This window comes from Haematobia irritans, chromosome 4, assembly GCF_050003625.1.
Source record: "Haematobia irritans isolate KBUSLIRL chromosome 4, ASM5000362v1, whole genome shotgun sequence".
NCBI lineage: Eukaryota > Metazoa > Arthropoda > Insecta > Diptera > Muscidae > Haematobia > Haematobia irritans.
The window spans coordinates 113,951,930-113,974,604 of record NC_134400.1 but is presented as its reverse complement, the minus strand read 5'-3'; the positions used below and the strand labels follow the sequence as shown (position 1 = coordinate 113,974,604).

The following is a 22,675-nucleotide window of genomic DNA, read 5'->3' as shown; positions in this document are numbered from 1 at the left end:
AGGAGATATGGGCAAAAGAAGTTTTTCATATAAAAATTTCAATTTTTTTAGATTTTGGGTGAATTTTTCAATTTTTTGGGGGTGGTCACGAATTAAAGTCCTTTTCGCTCTAGGACGCTTAGTTTAGGAGATATGGGCAAAAGAAGTTTTTCATATAAAAATTTCAATTTTTTTAGGTTTTGGGTGGATTTTTCAATTTTTTGGGGGTGGTCACGAATTAAAGTCCTTTTTCGCTCTAGGACGCATATTTAAGGAGATATGGCCAAAAGAAGTTTTTCATATAAAAATTTCAATTTTTTTAGGTTTTGGGTGGATTTTTCAATTTTTTGAGGGTGGTCATGAATTACAGTCCTTTTCGCTCTAGGACGCTTAGTTTAGGAGATATGGGCAAAAGAAGTTTTTCATATAAAATTTCAATTTTTTTTAGGTTTTGGGTGGATTTTTCAATTTTTTGGGGGTGGTCACGAATTAAAGTCCTTTTCGCTCTAGGACGCTTAGTTTAGGAGATATGGGCAACAGAAGTTTTTCATATAAAAATTTCAATTTTTTAGGTTTTAGGTGGATTTTTCAATTTTTTGGGGGTGGTCACGAATTAAAGTCCTTTTCGCTCTAGGACGCTTAGTTTAGGAGATATGGGCAACAGAAGTTTTTCATATAAAAATTTTAATTTATTTTAGGTTTTGGGTGGATTTTTAAATTTTTTGAGGGTGGTCATGAATTAAAGCCCTTTTCGCTCTAGGACGCATATTTAAGGAGATATGAGCAAAAGAAGTTTTTCATATAAAAATTTCAATTTTTTTAGGTTTTGGGTGGATTTTTCAATTTTTTGAGGGTGGTCACGAATTAAAGTCCTTTTCGCTCTAGGACGCTTAGTTTAGGAGATATGGGCAAAAGAAGTTTTTCATATAAAAATTTAAATTTTTTTAGGTTTTGGGTGGATTTTTCAATTTTTTGGGGGTGGTCACGAATTAAAGTCCTTTTCGCTCTAGGACGCTTAGTTTAGGAGATATGGGCAACAGAAGTTTTTCATATAAAAATTTCAATTTTTTTAGGTTTTGGGTGGATTTTGCAATTTTTTGGGGGTGGTCACGAATTAAAGTCCTTTTCGCTCTAGGACGCATATTTAAGGAGATATGGGCAAAAGAAGTTTTTCATATAAAAATTTAAACTTTTTTAGGTTTTGGGTGGATTTTTCAATTTTTTGAGGGTGGTTATGAATTAAAGTCCTTTTCGCTCTAGGACGCTTAGTTTAGGAGATATGGGCAAAAGAAGTTCTCATATAAAAATTTAAATTTCTTTAGGTTTTGGGTGGATTTTTCAATTTTTTGGGGGTGGTCACGAATTAAAGTCCTTTTCGCTCTAGGACGCTTAGTTTAGGAGATATGGGCAACAGAAGTTTTTCATATAAAAATTTCAATTTTTTAGGTTTTGGGTGGATTTTTCAATTTTTTGGGGGTGGTCATGAATTAAAGTCCTTTTCGCTCTAGGACGCATATTTAAGGAGATATGGGCAAAAGAAGTTTTTCATATAAAAATTTCAATTTTTTTAGATTTTGGGTGAATTTTTCAATTTTTTGGGGGTGGTCACGAATTAAAGTCCTTTTCGCTCTAGGACGCTTAGTTTAGGAGATATGGGCAAAAGAAGTTTTTCATATAAAAATTTCAATTTTTTTAGGTTTTGGGTGGATTTTTCAATTTTTTGGGGGTGGTCACGAATTAAAGTCCTTTTCGCTCTAGGACGCATATTTAAGGAGATATGGGCAAAAGAAGTTTTTCATATAAAAATTTCAATTTTTTTAGGTTTTGGGTGGATTTTTCAATTTTTTGGGGGTGGTCACGAATTAAAGTCCTTTTCGCTCTAGGACGCTTAGTTTAGGAGATATGGGCAAAAGAAGTTTTTCATATAAAAATTTCAATTTTTTTTAGGTTTTGGGTTGATTTTTAAATTTTTTGAGGGTGGTTATGAATTAAAGTCCTTTTCGCTCTAGGACGCTTAGTTTAGGAGATATGGGCAACAGAAGTTTTTCATATAAAAATTTCAATTTCTTTAGGTTTTGGGTGGATTTTTCAATTTTTTGAGGGTGGTTATGAATTAAAGTCCTTTTCGCTCTAGGACGCTTAGTTTAGGAGATATATGCAAAAGAAGTTTTTCATATAAAAATTTAAATTTCTTTAGGTTTTGGGTGGATTTTTCAATTTTTTGGGGGTGGTCACGAATTAAAGTCCTTTTTCGCTCTAGGACGCATATTTAAGGAGATATGGCCAAAAGAAGTTTTTCATATAAAAATTTCATTTTTTTTAGGTTTTGGGTGGATTTTTCAATTTTTTGAGGGTGGTCATGAATTACAGTCCTTTTCGCTCTAGGACGCTTAGTTTAGGAGATATGGGCAAAAGAAGTTTTTCATATAAAAATTTCAATTTTTTTTAGGTTTTGGGTGGATTTTTCAATTTTTGGGGGTGGTCACGAATTAAAGTCCTTTTCGCTCTAGGACGCTTAGTTTAGGAGATATGGGCAACAGAAGTTTTTCATATAAAAATTTAAATTTTTTAGGTTTTAGGTGGATTTTTCAATTTTTTGGGGGTGGTCATGAATTAAAGTCCTTTTCGCTCTAGGACACTTAGTTTAGGAGATATGGGCAACAGAAGTTTTTCATACAAAAATTTTAATTTATTTTAGGTTTTGGGTGGATTTTTCAATTTTTTGAGGGTGGTCATGAATTAAAGTCCTTTTCGCTCTAGGACGCATATTTAAGGAGATATGAGCAAAAGAAGTTTTTCATATAAAAATTTAAATTTTTTTAGGTTTTGGGTGGATTTTTCAATTTTTTGAGGGTGGTCACGAATTAAAGTCCTTTTCGCTCTAGGACGCTTAGTTTAGGAGATATGGGCAAAAGAAGTTTTTCATATAAAAATTTAAATTTTTTTAGGTTTTGGGTGGATTTTTCAATTTTTTGGGGGTGGTCACGAATTAAAGTCCTTTTCGCTCTAGGACGCTTAGTTTAGGAGATATGGGCAACAGAAGTTTTTCATATAAAAATTTCAATTTTTTAGGTTTTGGGTGGATTTTTCAATTTTTTGGGGGTGGTCATGAATTAAAGTCCTTTTCGCTCTAGGACGCTTAGTTTAGGAGATATGGGCAAAAGAAGTTTTTCATATAAAAATTTCAATTTTTTTAGGTTTTGGGTGGATTTTTAAATTTTTTGGGGGTGGTCACGAATTAAAGTCCTTTTCGCTCTAGGACGCATATTTAAGGAGATATGGGCAAAAGAAGTTTTTCATATAAAAATTTAAACTTTTTTAGGTTTTTGGTGGATTTTTCAATTTTTTGGGGGTGGTTATGAATTAAAGTCCTTTTCGCTCTAGGACGCTTAGTTTAGGAGATATGGACAAAAGAAGTTTTTCATATAAAAATTTCAATTTCTTTAGGTTTTGGGTGGATTTTTCAATTTTTTGAGGGTGGTTATGAATTAAAGTCCTTTTCGCTCTAGGACGCTTAGTTTAGGAGATATGGGCAACAGAAGTTTTTCATATAAAATTTAAATTTCTTTAGGTTTTGGGTGGATTTTTCAATTTTTTGGGGGTGGTCACGAATTAAAGTCCTTTTTCGCTCTAGGACGCATATTTAAGGAGATATGGGCAAAAGAAGTTTTTCATATAAAAATTTCAATTTTTTTAGGTTTTGGGTAGATTTTTCAATTTTTTGAGGGTGGTCATGAATTGCAGTCCTTTTCGCTCTAGGACGCTTAGTTTAGGAGATATGGGCAAAAGAAGTTTTTCATATAAAAATTTCAATTTTTTTTAGGTTTTGGGTTGATTTTTAAATTTTTTGAGGGTGGTTATGAATTAAAGTCCTTTTCGCTCTAGGACGCTTAGTTTAGGAGATATGGGCAACAGAAGTTTTTCATATAAAAATTTCAATTTCTTTAGGTTTTGGGTGGATTTTTCAATTTTTTGAGGGTGGTTATGAATTAAAGTCCTTTTCGCTCTAGGACGCTTAGTTTAGGAGATATATGCAAAAGAAGTTTTTCATATAAAAATTTAAATTTCTTTAGGTTTTGGGTGGATTTTTCAATTTTTTGGGGGTGGTCACGAATTAAAGTCCTTTTTCGCTCTAGGACGCATATTTAAGGAGATATGGCCAAAAGAAGTGTTTCATATAAAAATTTCATTTTTTTTAGGTTTTGGGTGGATTTTTCAATTTTTTGAGGGTGGTCATGAATTACAGTCCTTTTCGCTCTAGGACGCTTAGTTTAGGAGATATGGGCAAAAGAAGTTTTTCATATAAAAATTTCAATTTTTTTTAGGTTTTGGGTGGAATTTTAAATTTTTTGGGGGTGGTCACGAATTAAAGTCCTTTTCGCTCTAGGACGCTTAGTTTAGGAGATATGGGCAACAGAAGTTTTTCATATAAAAATTTAAATTTTTTAGGTTTTAGGTGGATTTTTCAATTTTTTGGGGGTGGTCATGAATTAAAGTCCTTTTCGCTCTAGGACACTTAGTTTAGGAGATATGGGCAACAGAAGTTTTTCATACAAAAATTTTAATTTATTTTAGGTTTTGGGTGGATTTTTCAATTTTTTGAGGGTGGTCATGAATTAAAGTCCTTTTCGCTCTAGGACGCATATTTAAGGAGATATGAGCAAAAGAAGTTTTTCATATAAAAATTTCAATTTTTTTAGGTTTTGGGTGGATTTTTCAATTTTTTGAGGGTGGTCACGAATTAAAGTCCTTTTCGCTCTAGGACGCTTAGTTTAGGAGATATGGGCAAAAGAAGTTTTTCATATAAAAATTTAAATTTTTTTAGGTTTTGGGTGGATTTTTCAATTTTTTGGGGGTGGTCACGAATTAAAGTCCTTTTCGCTCTAGGACGCTTAGTTTAGGAGATATGGGCAACAGAAGTTTTTCATATAAAAATTTCAATTTTTTAGGTTTTGGGTGGATTTTTCAATTTTTTGGGGGTGGTCATGAATTAAAGTCCTTTTCGCTCTAGGACGCTTAGTTTAGGAGATATGGGCAAAAGAAGTTTTTCATATAAAAATTTAAATTTTTTTAGGTTTTGGGTGGATTTTTCAATTTTTTGGGGGTGGTCACGAATTAAAGTCCTTTTCGCTCTAGGACGCATATTTAAGGAGATATGGGCAAAAGAAGTTTTTCATATAAAAATTTAAATTTTTTTTTGGTTTTGGGTGGATTTTTCAATTTTTTGACGCTTAGTTTAGGAGATATGGGCAACAGAAGTTTTTCATATAAAAATTTCAATTTTTTTAGGTTTTGGGTGGATTTTTCAATTTTTTGAGGGTGGTCATGAATTACAGTCCTTTCCGCTCTAGGACGCTTAGTTTAGGAGATATGGGCAAAAGAAGTTTTTCATATAAAAATTTCAATTTTTTTTAGGTTTTGGGTGGATTTTTCATTTTTTGGGGGTGGTCACGAATTAAAGTCCTTTTCGCTCTAGGACGCTTAGTTTAGGAGATATATGCAAAAGAAGTTTTTCATATAAAAATTTCAATTTTTTTAGATTTTGGGTGGATTTTTCAATTTTTTGGGGGTGGTCACGAATTAAAGTCCTTTTTGCTCTAGGACGCTTAGTTTAGGAGATATGGGCAAAAGAAGTGTTTCATATAAAAATTTCAATTTTTTTTAGGTTTTGGGTGGATTTTTCAATTTTTTGAGGGTGGTCACGAATTAAAGTCTTTTTCGCTCTAGGACGCATATTTAAGGAGATATGAGCAAAAGAAGTTTTTCATATAAAAATTTCAATTTTTTTAGGTTTTGGGTGGATTTTTCAATTTTTTGAGGGTGGTCACGAATTAAAGTCCTTTTCGCTCTAGGACGCATATTTAAGGAGATATGGGCAAAAGAAGTTTTTCATATAAAAATTTCAATTTTTTTAGGTTTTGGGTGGATTTTTCAATTTTTTGGGGGTGGTCACGAATTAAAGTCCTTTTCGCTCTAGGACGCATATTTAAGGAGATATGGGCAAAAGAAGTTTTTCATATAAAAATTTAAACTTTTTTAGGTTTTTGGTGGATTTTTCAATTTTTTGGGGGTGGTTATGAATGAAAGTCCTTTTCGCTTTAGGACGCTTAGTTTAGGAGATATGGGCAACAGAAGTTTTTCATATAAAAATTTCAATTTCTTTAGGTTTTGGGTGGATTTTTCAATTTTTTGAGGGTGGTTATGAATTAAAGTCCTTTTCGCTCTAGGACGCTTAGTTTAGGAGATATGGGCAACAGAAGTTTTTCATATAAAATTTAAATTTCTTTAGGTTTTGGGTGGATTTTTCAATTTTTTGGGGGTGGTCACGAATTAAAGTCCTTTTTCGCTCTAGGACGCATATTTAAGGAGATATGGGCAAAAGAAGTTTTTCATATAAAAATTTCAATTTTTTTAGGTTTTGGGTGGATTTTTCAATTTTTTGAGGGTGGTCATGAATTACAGTCCTTTTCGCTCTAGGACGCTTAGTTTAGGAGATATGGGCAAAAGAAGTTTTTCATATAAAAATTTCAATTTTTTTTAGGTTTTGGGTGGATTTTTCAATTTTTTGGGGGTGGTCACGAATTAAAGTCCTTTTCGCTCTAGGACGCTTAGTTTAGGAGATATGGGCAACAGAAGTTTTTCATGTAAAAATTTCAATTTTTTAGGTTTTAGGTGGATTTTTCAATTTTTTGGGGGTGGTCACGAATTAAAGTCCTTTTCGCTCTAGGACGCTTAGTTTAGGAGATATGGGCAACAGAAGTTTTTCATATAAAAATTTTAATTTATTTTAGGTTTTGGGTGGATTTTTCAATTTTTTGAGGGTGGTCACGAATTAAAGTCCTTTTCGCTCTAGGACGCATATTTAAGGAGATATGAGCAAAAGAAGTTTTTCATATAAAAATTTAAAATTTTTTTTGGTTTTGGGTGGATTTTTCAATTTTTTGAGGGTGGTCACGAATTAAAGTCCTTTTCGCTCTAGGACGCATATTTAAGGAGATATGAGCAAAAGAAGTTTTTCATATAAAAATTTCAATTTTTTTAGGTTTTGGGTGGATTTTTCAATTTTTTGAGGGTGGTCATGAATTACAGTCCTTTTCGCTCTAGGACGCTTAGTTTAGGAGATATGGGCAAAAGAAGTTTTTCATATAAAAATTTCAATTTCTTTTAGGTTTTGGGTGGATTTTTCAATTTTTTGGGGGTGGTCACGAATTAAAGTCCTTTTCGCTCTAGGACGCTTAGTTTAGGAGATATGGGCAACAGAAGTTTTTCATATAAAAATTTAAATTTTTTAGGTTTTAGGTGGATTTTTCAATTTTTTGGGGGTGGTCACGAATTAAAGTCCTTTTCGCTCTAGGACGCTTAGTTTAGGAGATATGGGCAACAGAAGTTTTTCATATAAAAATTTTAATTTATTTTAGGTTTTGGGTGGATTTTTCAATTTTTTGAGGGTGGTCACGAATTAAAGTCCTTTTCGCTCTAGGACGCATATTTAAGGAGATATGAGCAAAAGAAGTTTTTCATATAAAAATTTAAATTTTTTTTTGGTTTTGGGTGGATTTTTCAATTTTTTGAGGGTGGTCACGAATTAAAGTCCTTTTCGCTCTAGGACGCATATTTAAGGAGATATGAGCAAAAGAAGTTTTTCATATAAAAATTTCAATTTTTTTAGGTTTTGGGTGGATTTTTCAATTTTTTGAGGGTGGTCATGAATTACAGTCCTTTTCGCTCTAGGACGCTTAGTTTAGGAGATATGGGCAAAAGAAGTTTTTCATATAAAAATTTCAATTTTTTTTAGGTTTTGGGTGGATTTTTCAATTTTTTGAGGGTGGTTATGAATTAAAGTCCTTTTCGCTCTAGGACGCTTAGTTTAGGAGATATGGGCAACAGAAGTTTTTCATATAAAATTTAAATTTCTTTAGGTTTTGGGTGGATTTTTCAATTTTTTGGGGGTGGTCACGAATTAAAGTCCTTTTTCGCTCTAGGACGCATATTTAAGGGGATATGGGCAAAAGAAGTTTTTCATATAAAAATTTCAATTTTTTTAGGTTTTGGGTGGATTTTTCAATTTTTTGAGGGTGGTCATGAATTACAGTCCTTTTCGCTCTAGGACGCTTAGTTTAGGAGATATGGGCAAAAGAAGTTTTTCATATAAAAATTTCAATTTTTTTTAGGTTTTGGGTGGATTTTTCAATTTTTTGGGGGTGGTCACGAATTAAAGTCCTTTTCGCTCTAGGACGCTTAGTTTAGGAGATATGGGCAACAGAAGTTTTTCATATAAAAATTTAAATTTTTTAGGTTTTAGGTGGATTTTTCAATTTTTTGGGGGTGGTCACGAATTAAAGTCCTTTTCGCTCTAGGACGCTTAGTTTAGGAGATATGGGCAACAGAAGTTTTTCATATAAAAATTTTAATTTATTTTAGGTTTTGGGTGGATTTTTCAATTTTTTGAGGGTGGTCACGAATTAAAGTCCTTTTCGCTCTAGGACGCATATTTAAGGAGATATGAGCAAAAGAAGTTTTTCATATAAAAATTTAAATTTTTTTTTGGTTTTGGGTGGATTTTTCAATTTTTTGAGGGTGGTCACGAATTAAAGTCCTTTTCGCTCTAGGACGCATATTTAAGGAGATATGAGCAAAAGAAGTTTTTCATATAAAAATTTCAATTTTTTTAGGTTTTGGGTGGATTTTTCAATTTTTTGAGGGTGGTCATGAATTACAGTCCTTTTCGCTCTAGGACGCTTAGTTTAGGAGATATGGGCAAAAGAAGTTTTTCATATAAAAATTTCAATTTTTTTTAGGTTTTGGGTGGATTTTTCAATTTTTTGGGGGTGGTCACGAATTAAAGTCCTTTTCGCTCTAGGACGCTTAGTTTAGGAGATATATGCAAAAGAAGTTTTTCATATAAAAATTTCAATTTTTTTAGATTTTGGGTGGATTTTTCAATTTTTTGGGGGTGGTCACGAATTAAAGTCCTTTTTGCTCTAGGACGCTTAGTTTAGGAGATAAAACAAATAACTCCATAGTTGCAGAACTACACAAAAATAACATTATAGATAATTGGCAAAACAGAAATTTACATTGCTCTGCTGCCACAGCACCACGGATATATGGCCTCCCAAAGGTACATAAAGAAAATATGCCTCTTCGTCCTATAGTATCGTCCATAAGTGTTCCGTGTTATAATATGTCAAAATATATTGGGAGCATTTTAAAACATATTGTTTCAACAAAATACAATATTAAAAACTCTACGCAGCTAAAACACAATTTAAAGGAAGTGAAGATAGAGAGAAACGAAATAATAATATCTTTGGATGTAATCTCTTTATTCACAAATATTCCAGTGCATACAGCGGTACAAATTATAATGAAACAATGGGAGAAAATAAAGCTAAAAACTAAAATCTCGAGATCTACTTTCCTAAGGATTCTAAATTTCTGCCTACTAGAAAACAACTATTTCATGTATGACAACAAAATCTATAATCAAATTTTCGGAATGCCAATGGGAAATCCCTTATCACCTATAATAGCAGACATAGTATTGGACAACTTACTTGACAACGCACTAGCAGATCTACAAATTAAGGACATAAATATCAAATACATAACAAAATATGTAGATGATATTTTAGCAATAATAGATAAGGACGACGCTGAAACTATATTAAATACATTCAACCAATACCATCCGAAAATTCAGTTCACCATTGAAAAAGAAAAGGATAATAAAATTGCATATTTGGACACAAAATTACACAACATAGACGGGAACATAAAATTCGACTGGTACGCTAAAGAAATATCAACCGGGAGAATTATGAATTATAACGCCACACAACCTAGATCCCAAATATTAAACACAGCTAAAAACTTAATATATAGAATATTGACCCTAAGTGACGAAAATTATCATAACAAAAATATAGGGGAAATCCATAAGATATTAACTAATAACAGTTTTCCAAGGTCAATAATTGAACATTTAATAAAGGAAACCAAAAGAAAAATAAGCAAAGATACATATGATTTTACAATAAAGAACAACAATGACCAAAATGATAACAATGAACGGATTTTTCACGGTGTAAAATACATCCCTGGATTAATTGACAACGCGAACTTGAGAGAAACAATATCAACAAAAAACATATGTTTTGCTTTCAAGCCACACAATACATTAAGCGCCGTTTTCACAAAAGTAAAGACACCAATACAAAAAGAACAACAACATGACGTGGTATACGAAATCAGCTGCAAAGGTAGTGATAAAGAGAATGTGAAATGTGATCGCATATACATTGGAACTACGAAGAGAGCACTGGAGACAAGAATTGGAGAGCATAAAGCGGACATAGAAAAACGAAAAGAAAGAACAGCATTATCACAACACATAAAGAACACGGGACACACAGCTGATTTTGAAAACTACAGAATACTTGACAAAGAGAAAAGAGAGAAAAAACGAATGACAATTGAAAGCTTAAGAATACAACAAAATATAAGACGAACAATGAACTTAAAAGAAGATACTGACAACATAAGTGCTGCTTACAGTGTTGCAATCCTGAAACCCCGGCTGTGATATTAGTTTTAATTTATGTTTTATGTTGTTTTATATGTTTCGTGTATACTGTAATTCAATGTAACTTAAGTTAAAACAATATTGTAAGTGGATATGTTTATGGTGTTTGTAAATGTACAAAATTATAACGTGTTTTTATTTAATAGACGAATTCCCCTGAAGAAGACAACAAACAATTGTCGAAACGTTGGGAAAAATGCAATAAAGTCTTTTTATTTGCGGAAAATAACCTTAGGTCTGATAGCTTAAACATATGGTAAAATTCTAAAACTAAAAAACGGACCAAAATAATAAATCAAAAACATGGGCAAAAGAAGTTTTTCATATAAAAATTTCAATTTTTTTTAGGTTTTGGGTGGATTTTTCAATTTTTTGAGGGTGGTCACGAATTAAAGTCTTTTTCGCTCTAGGACGCATATTTAAGGAGATATGAGCAAAAGAAGTTTTTCATATAAAAATTTCAATTTTTTTAGGTTTTGGGTGGATTTTTCAATTTTTTGAGGGTGGTCACGAATTAAAGTCCTTTTCGCTCTAGGACGCATATTTAAGGAGATATGGGCAAAAGAAGTTTTTCATATAAAAATTTCCATTTTTTTAGGTTTTGGGTGGATTTGTCAATTTTTTGAGGGTGGTCACGAATTAAAGTCCTTTTCGCTCTAGGACGCATATTTAAGGAGATATGAGCAAAAGAAGTTTTTCATATAAAAATTTCAATTTTTTTAGATTTTGGGTGGATTTTTCAATTTTTTGGGGGTGGTCACGAATTAAAGTCCTTTTTGCTCTTGGACTCTTAGTTTAGGAGATATGGGCAACAGAAGTTTTTCATATAAAAATTTCAATTTTTTTAGGTTTTGGGTGGATTTTTCAATTTTTTGAGGGTGGTCACGAATTAAAGTCTTTCGCTCTAGGACGCATATTTAAGGAGATATGGGCAAAATAAGTTTTTCATATAAAATTTAAATTTTTTTAGGTTTTGGGTGGATTTTTCAATTTTTTGGGGGTGGTCACGAATTAAAGTCCTTTTCGCTCTAGGACGCTTAGTTTAGGAGATATGGGCAAAAGAAGTTTTTCATATAAAAATTTCAATTTTTTTAGGTTTTGGGTGGATTTTTCAATTTTTTGAGGGTGGTCATGAATTAAAGTCCTTTTCGCTCTAGGACGCATATTTAAGGAGATATGGGCAAAAGAAGTTTTTCATATAAAAATTTAAATTTTTTTAGGTTTTGGGTGGATTTTTCAATTTTTTGGGGGTGGTCACGAATTAAAGTCCTTTTCGCTCTAGGACGCTTAGTTTAGAAGATATGGGCAAAAGAAGTTTTTCATATAAAAATTTCAATTTTTTTTAGGTTTTGGGTGGATTTTTCAATTTTTTGGGGGTGGTCACGAATTAAAGTCCTTTTCGCTCTAGGACGCTTAGTTTAGGAGATATATGCAAAAGAAGTTTTTCATATAAAAATATAATTTTTTTTAGGTTTTGGGTGGATTTTTCAATTTTTTGGGGGTGGTCACGAATTAAAGTCCTTTTCGCTCTAGGACGCATATTTAAGGAGATATGGGCAAAAGAAGTTTTTCATATAAAAATTTAAATTTTTTTAGGTTTTGGGTGGATTTTTCAATTTTTTGAGGGTGGTCACGAATTAAAGTCCTTTTCGCTCTAGGACACTTAGTTTAGGAGATATGGGCAACAGAAGTTTTTCATATAAAAATTTCAATTTTTTTTAGGTTTTGGGTGGATTTTTCAATTTTTTGGGGGTGGTCACGAATTAAAGTCCTTTTCGCTCTAGGACGCTTAGTTTAGGAGATATGGGCAACAGAAGTTTTTCATATAAAAATTTCAATTTTTTTAGGTTTTGGGTGGATTTTTCAATTTTTTGGGGGTGGTCACGAATTAAAGTCCTTTTCGCTCTAGGACGCATATTTAAGGAGATATGGGCAAAAGAAGGTTTTCATATAAAAATTTAAATTTTTTTAGGTTTTGGGTGGATTTTTCAATTTTTTGGGGGTGGTCACGAATTAAAGTCCTTTTCGCTCTAGGACGCTTAGTTTAGGAGATATGGGCAACAGAAGTTTTTCATATAAAAATTTCAATTTTTTTAGGTTTTGGGTGGATTTTTCAATTTTTTGGGGGTGGTCACGAATTAAAGTCCTTTTCGCTCTAGGACGCATATTTAAGGAGATATGGGCAAAAGAAGTTTTTCATATAAAAATTTAAATTTTTTTAGGTTTTGGGTAGATTTTTCAATTTTTTGGGGGTGGTCACGAATTAAAGTCCTTTTCGCTCTAGGACGCTTAGTTTAGGAGATATGGGCAAAAGAAGTTTTTCATATAAAAATTTCAATTTTTTAGGTTTTGGGTGGATTTTTCAATTTTTTGGGGGTGGTCACGAATTAAAGTCCTTTTCGCTCTAGGACGCTTAGTTTAGGAGATATGGGCAACAGAAGTTTTTCATATAAAAATTTTAATTTATTTTAGGTTTTGGGTGGATTTTTCAATTTTTTGAGGGTGGTCACGAATTAAAGTCCTTTTCGCTCTAGGACGCATATTTAAGGAGATATGGGCAACAGAAGTTTTTCATATAAAAATTTAATTTTTTTTAGGTTTTGGGTGGATTTTTCAATTTTTTGGGGGTGGTCACGAATTAAAGTCCTTTTCGCTCTAGGACGCTTAGTTTAGGAGATATATGCAAAAGAAGTTTTTCATATAAAATTTTACATTTTTTTTAGGTTTTGGGTGGATTTTTCACGAATTAAAGTCCTTTTCGCTCTAGGACGCTTAGTTTAAGAGATATATGCAAAAGAAGTTTTTCATATAAAAATTTCAATTTTTTTAGATTTTGGGTGGATTTTTCAATTTTTTGGGGGTGGTCACGAATTAAAGTCCTTTTCGCTCTAGGACGCTTAGTTTATGAGATATGGGCAAAAGAAGTTTTTCATATAAAAATTTCAATTTTTTTTAGGTTTTGGGTGGATTTTTCAATTTTTTGGGGGTGGTCACGAATTAAAGTCCTTTTCGCTCTAGGACGCTTAGTTTAGGAGATATGAGCAAAAGAAGTTTTTCATATAAAAATTTCAATTTTTTTAGGTTTTGGTGGATTTTTCAATTTTTTGAGGGTGGTCATGAATTAAAGTCCTTTTCGCTCTAGGACGCATATTTAAGGAGATATGGGCAAAAGAAGTTTTTCATATAAAAATTTCAATTTTTTTTAGGTTTTGGGTGGATTTTTCAATTTTTTGAGGGTGGTCACGAATTAAAGTCTTTTTCGCTCTAGGACGCATATTTAAGGAGATATGAGCAAAAGAAGTTTTTCATATAAAAATTTCAATTTTTTTAGGTTTTGGGTGGATTTTTCAATTTTTTGAGGGTGGTCACGAATTAAAGTCCTTTTCGCTCTAGGACGCATATTTAAGGAGATATGGGCAAAAGAAGTTTTTCATATAAAAATTTCCATTTTTTTAGGTTTTGGGTGGATTTTTCAATTTTTTGAGGGTGGTCATGAACTAAAGTCCTTTTCGCTCTAGGACGCTTAGTTTAGGAGATATGGGCAACAGAAGTTTTTCATATAAAAATTTCAATTTTTTTAGGTTTTGGTGGATTTTTCAATTTTTTGAGGGTGGTCATGAATTAAAGTCCTTTTCGCTCTAGGACGCATATTTAAGGAGATATGAGTCCTTTTCGCTCTAGGACGCATATTTAAGGAGATATGGGCAAAAGAAGTTTTTCATATAAAAATTTCCATTTTTTTAGGTTTTGGGTGGATTTTTCAATTTTTTGAGGGTGGTCATGAACTAAAGTCCTTTTCGCTCTAGGACGCTTAGTTTAGGAGATATGGGCAACAGAAGTTTTTCATATAAAAATTTTAATTTATTTTAGGTTTTGGGTGGATTTTTCAATTTTTTGAGGGTGGTCACGAATTAAAGTCCTTTTCGCTCTAGGACGCATATTTAAGGAGATATGGGCAAAAGAAGTTTTTCATATAAAAATTTAAATTTTTTTAGGTTTTGGGTGGATTTTTCAATTTTTTGAGGGTGGTCACGAATTAAAGTCCTTTTCGCTCTAGGACACTTAGTTTAGGAGATATGGGCAACAGAAGTTTTTCATATAAAAATTTCATTTTTTTTAGGTTTTGGGTGGATTTTTCACTTTTTTGGGGGTGGTCACGAATTAAAGTCCTTTTCGCTCAAGGACGCTTAGTTTAGGAGATATATGCAACAGAAGTTTTTCATATAAAAATTTCAATTTTTTTAAATTTTGGGTGGATTTTTCAAGTTTTTGGGGGTGGTCACGAATTAAAGTCCTTTTCGCTCTAGGACGCTTAGTTTAGGAGATATGGGCAACAGAAGTTTTTCATATAAAAATTTCAATTTTTTAGGTTTTGGGTGGATTTTTCAATTTTTTGGGGGTGGTCACGAATTAAAGTCCTTTTCGCTCTAGGACGCATATTTAAGGAGATATGGGCAAAAGAAGATTTTCATATAAAAATTTAAATTTTTTTAGGTTTTGGGTGGATTTTTCAATTTTTTGGGGGTGGTCACGAATTAAAGTCCTTTTCGCTCTAGGACGCTTAGTTTAGGAGATATGGGCAACAGAAGTTTTTCATATAAAAATTTCAATTTTTTTAGGTTTTGGGTGGATTTTTCAATTTTTTTGGGGGTGGTCACGAATTAAAGTCCTTTTCGCTCTAGGACGCTTAGTTTAGGAGATATGGGCAAAAGAAGTTTTTCATATAAAAATTTCAATTTTTTAGGTTTTGGGTGGCTTTTTCAATTTTTTGGGGGTGGTCACGAATTAAAGTCCTTTTCGCTCTAGGACGCTTAGTTTAGGAGATATGGGCAACAGAAGTTTTTCATATAAAAATTTTAATTTATTTTAGGTTTTGGGTGGATTTTTCAATTTTTTGAGGGTGGTCACGAATTAAAGTCCTTTTCGCTCTAGGACGCGTATTTAAGGAGATATGGGCAACAGAAGTTTTTCATATACAAATTTAATTTTTTTTAGGTTTTGGGTGGATTTTTCAATTTTTTGGGGGTGGTCACGAATTAAAGTCCTTTTCGCTCTAGGACGCTTAGTTTAGGAGATATATGCAAAAGAAGTTTTTCATATAAAAATTTACATTTTTTTAGGTTTTGGGTGGATTTTTCACGAATTAAAGTCCTTTTCGCTCTAGGACGCTTAGTTTAGGAGATATATTCAAAAGAAGTTTTTCATATAAAAATTTCAATTTTTTTAGATTTTGGGTGGATTTTTCAATTTTTTGGGGGTGGTCACGAATTGAAGTCCTTTTCGCTCTAGGACGCTTAGTTTATGAGATATGGGCAAAAGAAGTTTTTCATATAAAAATTTCAATTTTTTTAGGTTTTGGGTGGATTTTTCAATTTTTTGGGGGTGGTCACGAATTAAAGTCCTTTTCGCTCTAGGACACTTAGTTTAGGAGATATGGGCAAAAGAAGTTTTTCATATAAAAATTTCAATTTTTTTAGGTTTTGGGTGGATTTTTCTATTTTTTGGGGGTGGTCACGAATTAAAGTCCTTTTCGCTCTAGGACGCATATTTAAGGAGATATGGGCAAAAGAAGTTTTTCATATAAAAATTTCAATTTTTTTAGGTTTTGGGTGGATTTTTCAATTTTTTTGGGGTGGTCACGAATTAAAGTCCTTTTCGCTCTAGGACGCTTAGTTTAGGAGATATGGGCAAAAGAAGTTTTTCATATAAAAATTTCAATTTTTTTAGGTTTTGGGTGGATTTTTCAATTTTTTGGGGGTGGTCACGAATTAAAGTCCTTTTCGCTCTAGGACGCATATTTAAGGAGATATGGACAAAAGAAGTTTTTCATATAAAAATTTAAATTTTTTTAGGTTTTGGGTGGATTTTTCAATTTTTTGAGGGTGGTCATGAATTAAAGTCCTTTTCGCTCTAGGACGCATATTTAAGGAGATATGGGCAAAAGAAGTTTTTCATATAAAAATTTCAATTTTTTTTAGGTTTTGGGTGGATTTTTCAATTTTTTGAGGGTGGTCACGAATTAAAGTATTTAAGGAGATATGAGCAAAAGAAGTTTTTCATATAAAAATTTCAATTTTTTTAGGTTTTGGGTGGATTTTTCAATTTTTTGAGGGTGGTCACGAATGAAAGTCCTTTTCGCTCTAGGACGCATATTTAAGGAGATATGGGCAAAAGAAGTTTTTCATATAAAAATTTCCATTTTTTTAGGTTTTGGGTGGATTTTTCAATTTTTTGAGGGTGGTCACGAATTAAAGTCCTTTTCGCTCTAGGACACTTAGTTTAGGAGATATGGGCAACAGAAGTTTTTCATATAAAAATTTAAATTTTTTTTAGGTTTTGGGTGGATTTTTCAATTTTTTTGGGGTGGTCACGAATTAAAGTCCTTTTCGCTCTAGGACGCTTAGTTTAGGAGATATATGCAAAAGAAGTTTTTCATATAAAAATTTCAATTTTTTTAGATTTTGGGTGGATTTTTCAAGTTTTTGGGGGTGGTCACGAATTAAAGTCCTTTTCGCTCTAGGACGCTTAGTTTAGGAGATATGGGCAACAGAAGTTTTTCATATAAAAATTTCAATTTTTTTAGGTTTTGGGTGGATTTTTCAATTTTTTGGGGGTGGTCACGAATTAAAGTCCTTTTCGCTCTAGGACGCATTTAAGGAGATATGGGCAAAAGAAGGTTTTCATATAAAAATTTCAATTTTTTTAGGTTTTGGGTGGATTTTTCAATTTTTTGGGGGTGGTCACGAATTAAAGTCCTTTTCGCTCTAGGACGCTTAGTTTAGGAGATATGGGCAACAGAAGTTTTTCATAATAAATTTCAATTTTTTTAGGTTTTGGGTGGATTTTTCAATTTTTTGGGGGTGGTCACGAATTAAAGTCCTTTTCGCTCTAGGACGCATATTTAAGGAGATATGGGCAAAAGAAGTTTTTCGTATAAAAATTTAAATTTTTTTAGGTTTTGGGTAGATTTTTCAATTTTTTGGGGGTGGTCACGAATTAAAGTCCTTTTCGCTCTAGGACGCTTAGTTTAGGAGATATGGGCAAAAGAAGTTTTTCATATAAAAATTTCAATTTTTTAGGTTTTGGGTGGATTTTTCAATTTTTTGGGGGTGGTCATGAATTAAAGTCCTTTTCGCTCTAGGACGCTTAGTTTAGGAGATATGGGCAACAGAAGTTTTTCATATAAAAATTTTAATTTATTTTAGGTTTTGGGTGGATTTTTCAATTTTTTGAGGGTGGTCACGAATTAAAGTCCTTTTCGCTCTAGGACGCATATTTAAGGAGATATGGGCAACAGAAGTTTTTCATATAAAAATTTAATTTTTTTTTAGGTTTTGGGTGGATTTAAGTCCTTTTCGCTCTAGGACGCATATTTAAGGAGATATGGGCAAAAGAAGTTTTTCATATAAAAATTTCAATTTTTTTAGGTTTTGGGTGGATTTTTCAATTTTTTGAGGGTGGTCATGAATTAAAGTCCTTTTCGCTCTAGGACGCTTTGTTTAGGAGATATGGGCAACAGAAGTTTTTCATATAAAAATTTTAATTTATTTTAGGTTTTGGGTGGATTTTTCAATTTTTTGAGGGTGGTCATGAATTAAAGTCCTTTTCGCTCTAGGACGCTTAGTTTAATTTTTTTTTTAGGTTTTGGGTGGATTTTTCAATTTTTTGAGGGTGGTCATGAATTAAAGTCCTTTTCGCTCTAGGACGCTTAGTTTAGTAGATATGGGCAAAAGAAGTTTTTCATATAAAAATTTCAATTTTTTTAGGTTTTGGGTGGATTTTTCAATTTTTTGAGGGTGGTCACGAATTAAAGTCCTTTTCGCTCTAGGACGCTTAGTTTGTGAGATATGGGCAACAGAAGTTTTTCATATAAAAATTTCATTTTTTTTAGGTTTTGGGTGGATTTGTCAATTTTTTGGGGGTGGTCACGAATTAAAGTCCTTTTCGCTCTAGGACGCTTAGTTTAGGAGATATGGGCAAAAAAAGTTTTTCATATAAAAATTTCAATTTTTTTAGGTTTTGGGTGGATTTTTCAATTTTGTCAATTTTTTGAGGGTGGTCATGAATTAAATTCCTTTTCGCTCTAGGACGCTTAGTTTAGGAGATATGGGCAACAGAAGTTTTTCATATAAAAATTTCAATTTTTTAGGTTTTGAGTGGATTTTTCAATTTTTTAGGGGTGGTCACGAATTAAAGTCCTCTTCGCTCTAGGACGAATATTTAAGGAGATATGGACAAAAGAAGTTTTTCATATAAAAATTTCAATTTTTTTAGGTTTTGGGTGGATTTTTCAATTTTTTGGGGGTGGTCACGAATTAAAGTCCTTTTCGCTCTGGGACGCATATTTAAGGAGATATGGGCAAAATAAGTTTTTCATATAAAAATTTCAATTTTTTTAGGTTTTGGGTGGATTTTTCAATTTTTTGAGGGTGGTCACGAATTAAAGTCCTTTTCGCTCTAGGACGCATATTTAAGGAGATATGGGCAAAAGAAGTTTTTCATATAAAATTTAAATTTTTTTAGGTTTTGGGTGGATTTTTCAATTTTTTGGGGGTGGTCACGAATTAAAGTCCTTTTCGCTCTAGGACGCTTAGTTTAGGAGATATGGGCAAAAGAAGTTTTTCATATAAAAATTTCAATTGTTTTAGGTTTTGGGTGGATTTTCCAATTTTTTGAGGGTGATCATGAATTAAAGTCCTTTTCGCTCTAGGACGCTTAGTTTAGGAGATATGGGCAAAAGAAGTTTTTCATATAAAAATTTCAATTTTTTTTAGGTTTTGGGTGGATTTTTCAATTTTTTGAGGGTGGTCATGAATTAATGTCCTTTTCGCTCTAGGACGCTTAGTTTAGGAGATATGGGCAAAAGAAGGTTTTCATATAAAAATTTAAATTTTTTAGGTTTTGGGTGGATTTTTCAATTTTTTGAGGGTGGTCACGAATTAAAGTCCTTTTCGCTCTAGGACGCATATTTAAGGAGATATGGACAAAAGAAGTTTTTCATATAAAAATTTAAATTTTTTTAGGTTTTGGGTGGATTTTTCAATTTTTTGAGGGTGGTCACGAATTAAAGTCCTTTTCGCTCTAGGACGCTTAGTTTAGGAGATATGGGCAAAAGAAGTTTTTCATATAAAAATTTCAATTTTTTTAGGTTTTGGGTGGATTTTTCAATTTTTTGGGGGTGTTCACGAATTAAAGTCCTTTTCGCTCTAGGACGCTTAGTTTAGGAGATATGGGCAAAAGAAATTTTTCATATAAAAATTTAAATTTTTTTAGGTTTTGGGTGGATTTTTCAATTTTTTGGGGGTGGTCACGAATTAAAGTCCTTTTCGCTCTAGGACGCTTAGTTTAGGATATATGGGCAAAATAAGTTTTTCATATAAAAATTTCATTTTTTTTAGGTTTTGGGTGGATTTTTAAATTTTTTGAGGGTGGTCATGAATTAAAGTCCTTTTCGCTCTAGGACGCTTAGTTTAGGAGATATGGGCAACAGAAGTTTTTCATATAAAAATTTTAATTTATTTTAGGTTTTGGGTGGATTTTTAAATTTTTTGAGGGTGGTCACGAATTAAAGTCCTTTTCGCTCTAGGACGCATATTTAACGAGATATGGGCAAAAGAAGTTTTTCATATAAAAATTTCAATATTTTTAGGTTTTGGGTGGATTTGTCAATTTTTTGAGGGTGGTCATGAATTAAAGTCCTTTTCGCTCTAGGACGCTTAGTTTAGGAGATATGGGCAAAAGAAGTTTTTCATATAAAAATTTTAATTTATTTTAGGTTTTGGGTGGATTTTTCAATTTTTTGAGGGTGGTCACGAATTAAAGTCCTTTTCGCTCTAGGACGCATATTTAAGGAGATATGGGCAAAAGAAGTTTTTCATATAAAAATTTCAATATTTTTAGGCTTTGGGTGGATTTGTCAATTTTTTGAGGGTGGTCACGAATTGAAGTCCTTTTCGCTCTAGGACGCATATTTAAGGAGATATGGACAAAAGAAGTTTTTCATATAAAAATTTCAATTTTGTTAGGTTTTGGGTGGATTTTTCAATTTTTTGAGGGTGGTCATGAATTAACGTCATTTTCGCTCTAGGACGCATATTTAAGGAGATATGGGCAAAAGAAGTTTTTCATATAAAAATTTCAATTTTTTTAGGTTTTGGGTGGATTTTTCAATATTTTGGGGGTGGTCACGAATTAAAGTTCTTTTCGCTCTAGGACGCCTAGTTTAGGAGATATCGGCAAAAGAAGCTTTTCATATAAAAATTTAAATTTTTTTTAGGTTTTGGGTGGATTTTTAAATTTTTTGGGGGTGGTCACGAATTAAAGTCCTTTTCGCTCTAGGACGCATATTTAAGGAGATATGGGCAAAAGAAGTTTTTCAGATAAAAATTTAAATTTTTTTAGGTTTTGGGTGGATTTTTCAATTTTTTGGGGGTGGTCACGAATTAAAGTCCTTTTCGCTCTAGGACGCATATTTAAGAAGATATGGGCAAAAGAAGTTTTTCATATAAAAATTTCAATTTTTTAGGTTTTGGGTGGGTTTTTCAATTTTTTGGGGGTGTTCACGAATTAAAGTCCTTTTCGCTCTAGGACGCTTAGTTTAGGAGATATGGGCAAAAGAAGTTTTTCATATAAAAATTTCAATTTTTTAGGTTTTGAGTGGATTTTTCAATTTTTTAGGGGTGGTCACGAATTAAAGTCCTTTTCGCTCTAGGACGAATATTTAAGGAGATATGGACAAAAGAAGTTTTTCATATAAAAATTTCAATTTTTTTAGGTTTTGGGTGGATTTTTCAATTTTTTGGGGGTGGTCACGAATTAAAGTCCTTTTCGCTCTGGGACGCATATTTAAGGAGATATGGGCAAAATAAGTTTTTCATATAAAAATTTCAATTTTTTTAGGTTTTGGGTGGATTTTTCAATTTTTTGAGGGTGGTCACGAATTAAAGTCCTTTTCGCTCTAGGACGCATATTTAAGGAGATATGGGCAAAAGAAGTTTTTCATATAAAATTTAAATTTTTTTAGGTTTTGGGTGGATTTTTCAATTTTTTGGGGGTGGTCACGAATTAAAGTCCTTTTCGCTCTAGGACGCTTAGTTTAGGAGATATGGGCAAAAGAAGTTTTTCATATAAAAATTTCAATTGTTTTAGGTTTTGGGTGGATTTTCCAATTTTTTGAGGGTGATCATGAATTAAAGTCCTTTTCGCTCTAGGACGCTTAGTTTAGGAGATATGGGCAAAAGAAGTTTTTCATATAAAAATTTCAATTTTTTTTAGGTTTTGGGTGGATTTTTCAATTTTTTGAGGGTGGTCATGAATTAATGTCCTTTTCGCTCTAGGACGCTTAGTTTAGGAGATATGGGCAAAAGAAGGTTTTCATATAAAAATTTAAATTTTTTAGGTTTTGGGTGGATTTTTCAATTTTTTGAGGGTGGTCACGAATTAAAGTCCTTTTCGCTCTAGGACGCATATTTAAGGAGATATGGACAAAAGAAGTTTTTCATATAAAAATTTAAATTTTTTTAGGTTTTGGGTGGATTTTTCAATTTTTTGAGGGTGGTCACGAATTAAAGTCCTTTTCGCTCTAGGACGCTTAGTTTAGGAGATATGGGCAAAAGAAGTTTTTCATATAAAAATTTCAATTTTTTTAGGTTTTGGGTGGATTTTTCAATTTTTTGGGGGTGTTCACGAATTAAAGTCCTTTTCGCTCTAGGACGCTTAGTTTAGGAGATATGGGCAAAAGAAATTTTTCATATAAAAATTTAAATTTTTTTAGGTTTTGGGTGGATTTTTCAATTTTTTGGGGGTGGTCACGAATTAAAGTCCTTTTCGCTCTAGGACGCTTAGTTTAGGATATATGGGCAAAATAAGTTTTTCATATAAAAATTTCATTTTTTTTAGGTTTTGGGTGGATTTTTAAATTTTTTGAGGGTGGTCATGAATTAAAGTCCTTTTCGCTCTAGGACGCTTAGTTTAGGAGATATGGGCAACAGAAGTTTTTCATATAAAAATTTTAATTTATTTTAGGTTTTGGGTGGATTTTTAAATTTTTTGAGGGTGGTCACGAATTAAAGTCCTTTTCGCTCTAGGACGCATATTTAACGAGATATGGGC

General features: G+C 32.2%; 1 protein-coding gene across 1 annotated transcript in view; it reads left to right on the top strand.

Annotated features, from left to right (window-relative positions):
• LOC142235723 (uncharacterized) overlaps positions 1-10,564 on the top strand; it is a 62,369-nt gene extending 51,805 nt beyond the window's left edge. Inside the window, exon 2 of the mRNA XM_075306983.1 lies at positions 9,236-10,564. Within this exon, the coding sequence (XP_075163098.1) occupies positions 9,236-10,564 (1,329 nt within the window). The remainder of the gene's footprint in view (positions 1-9,235) is intronic.
• Positions 10,565-22,675: the final 12,111 nt, after the last annotated feature.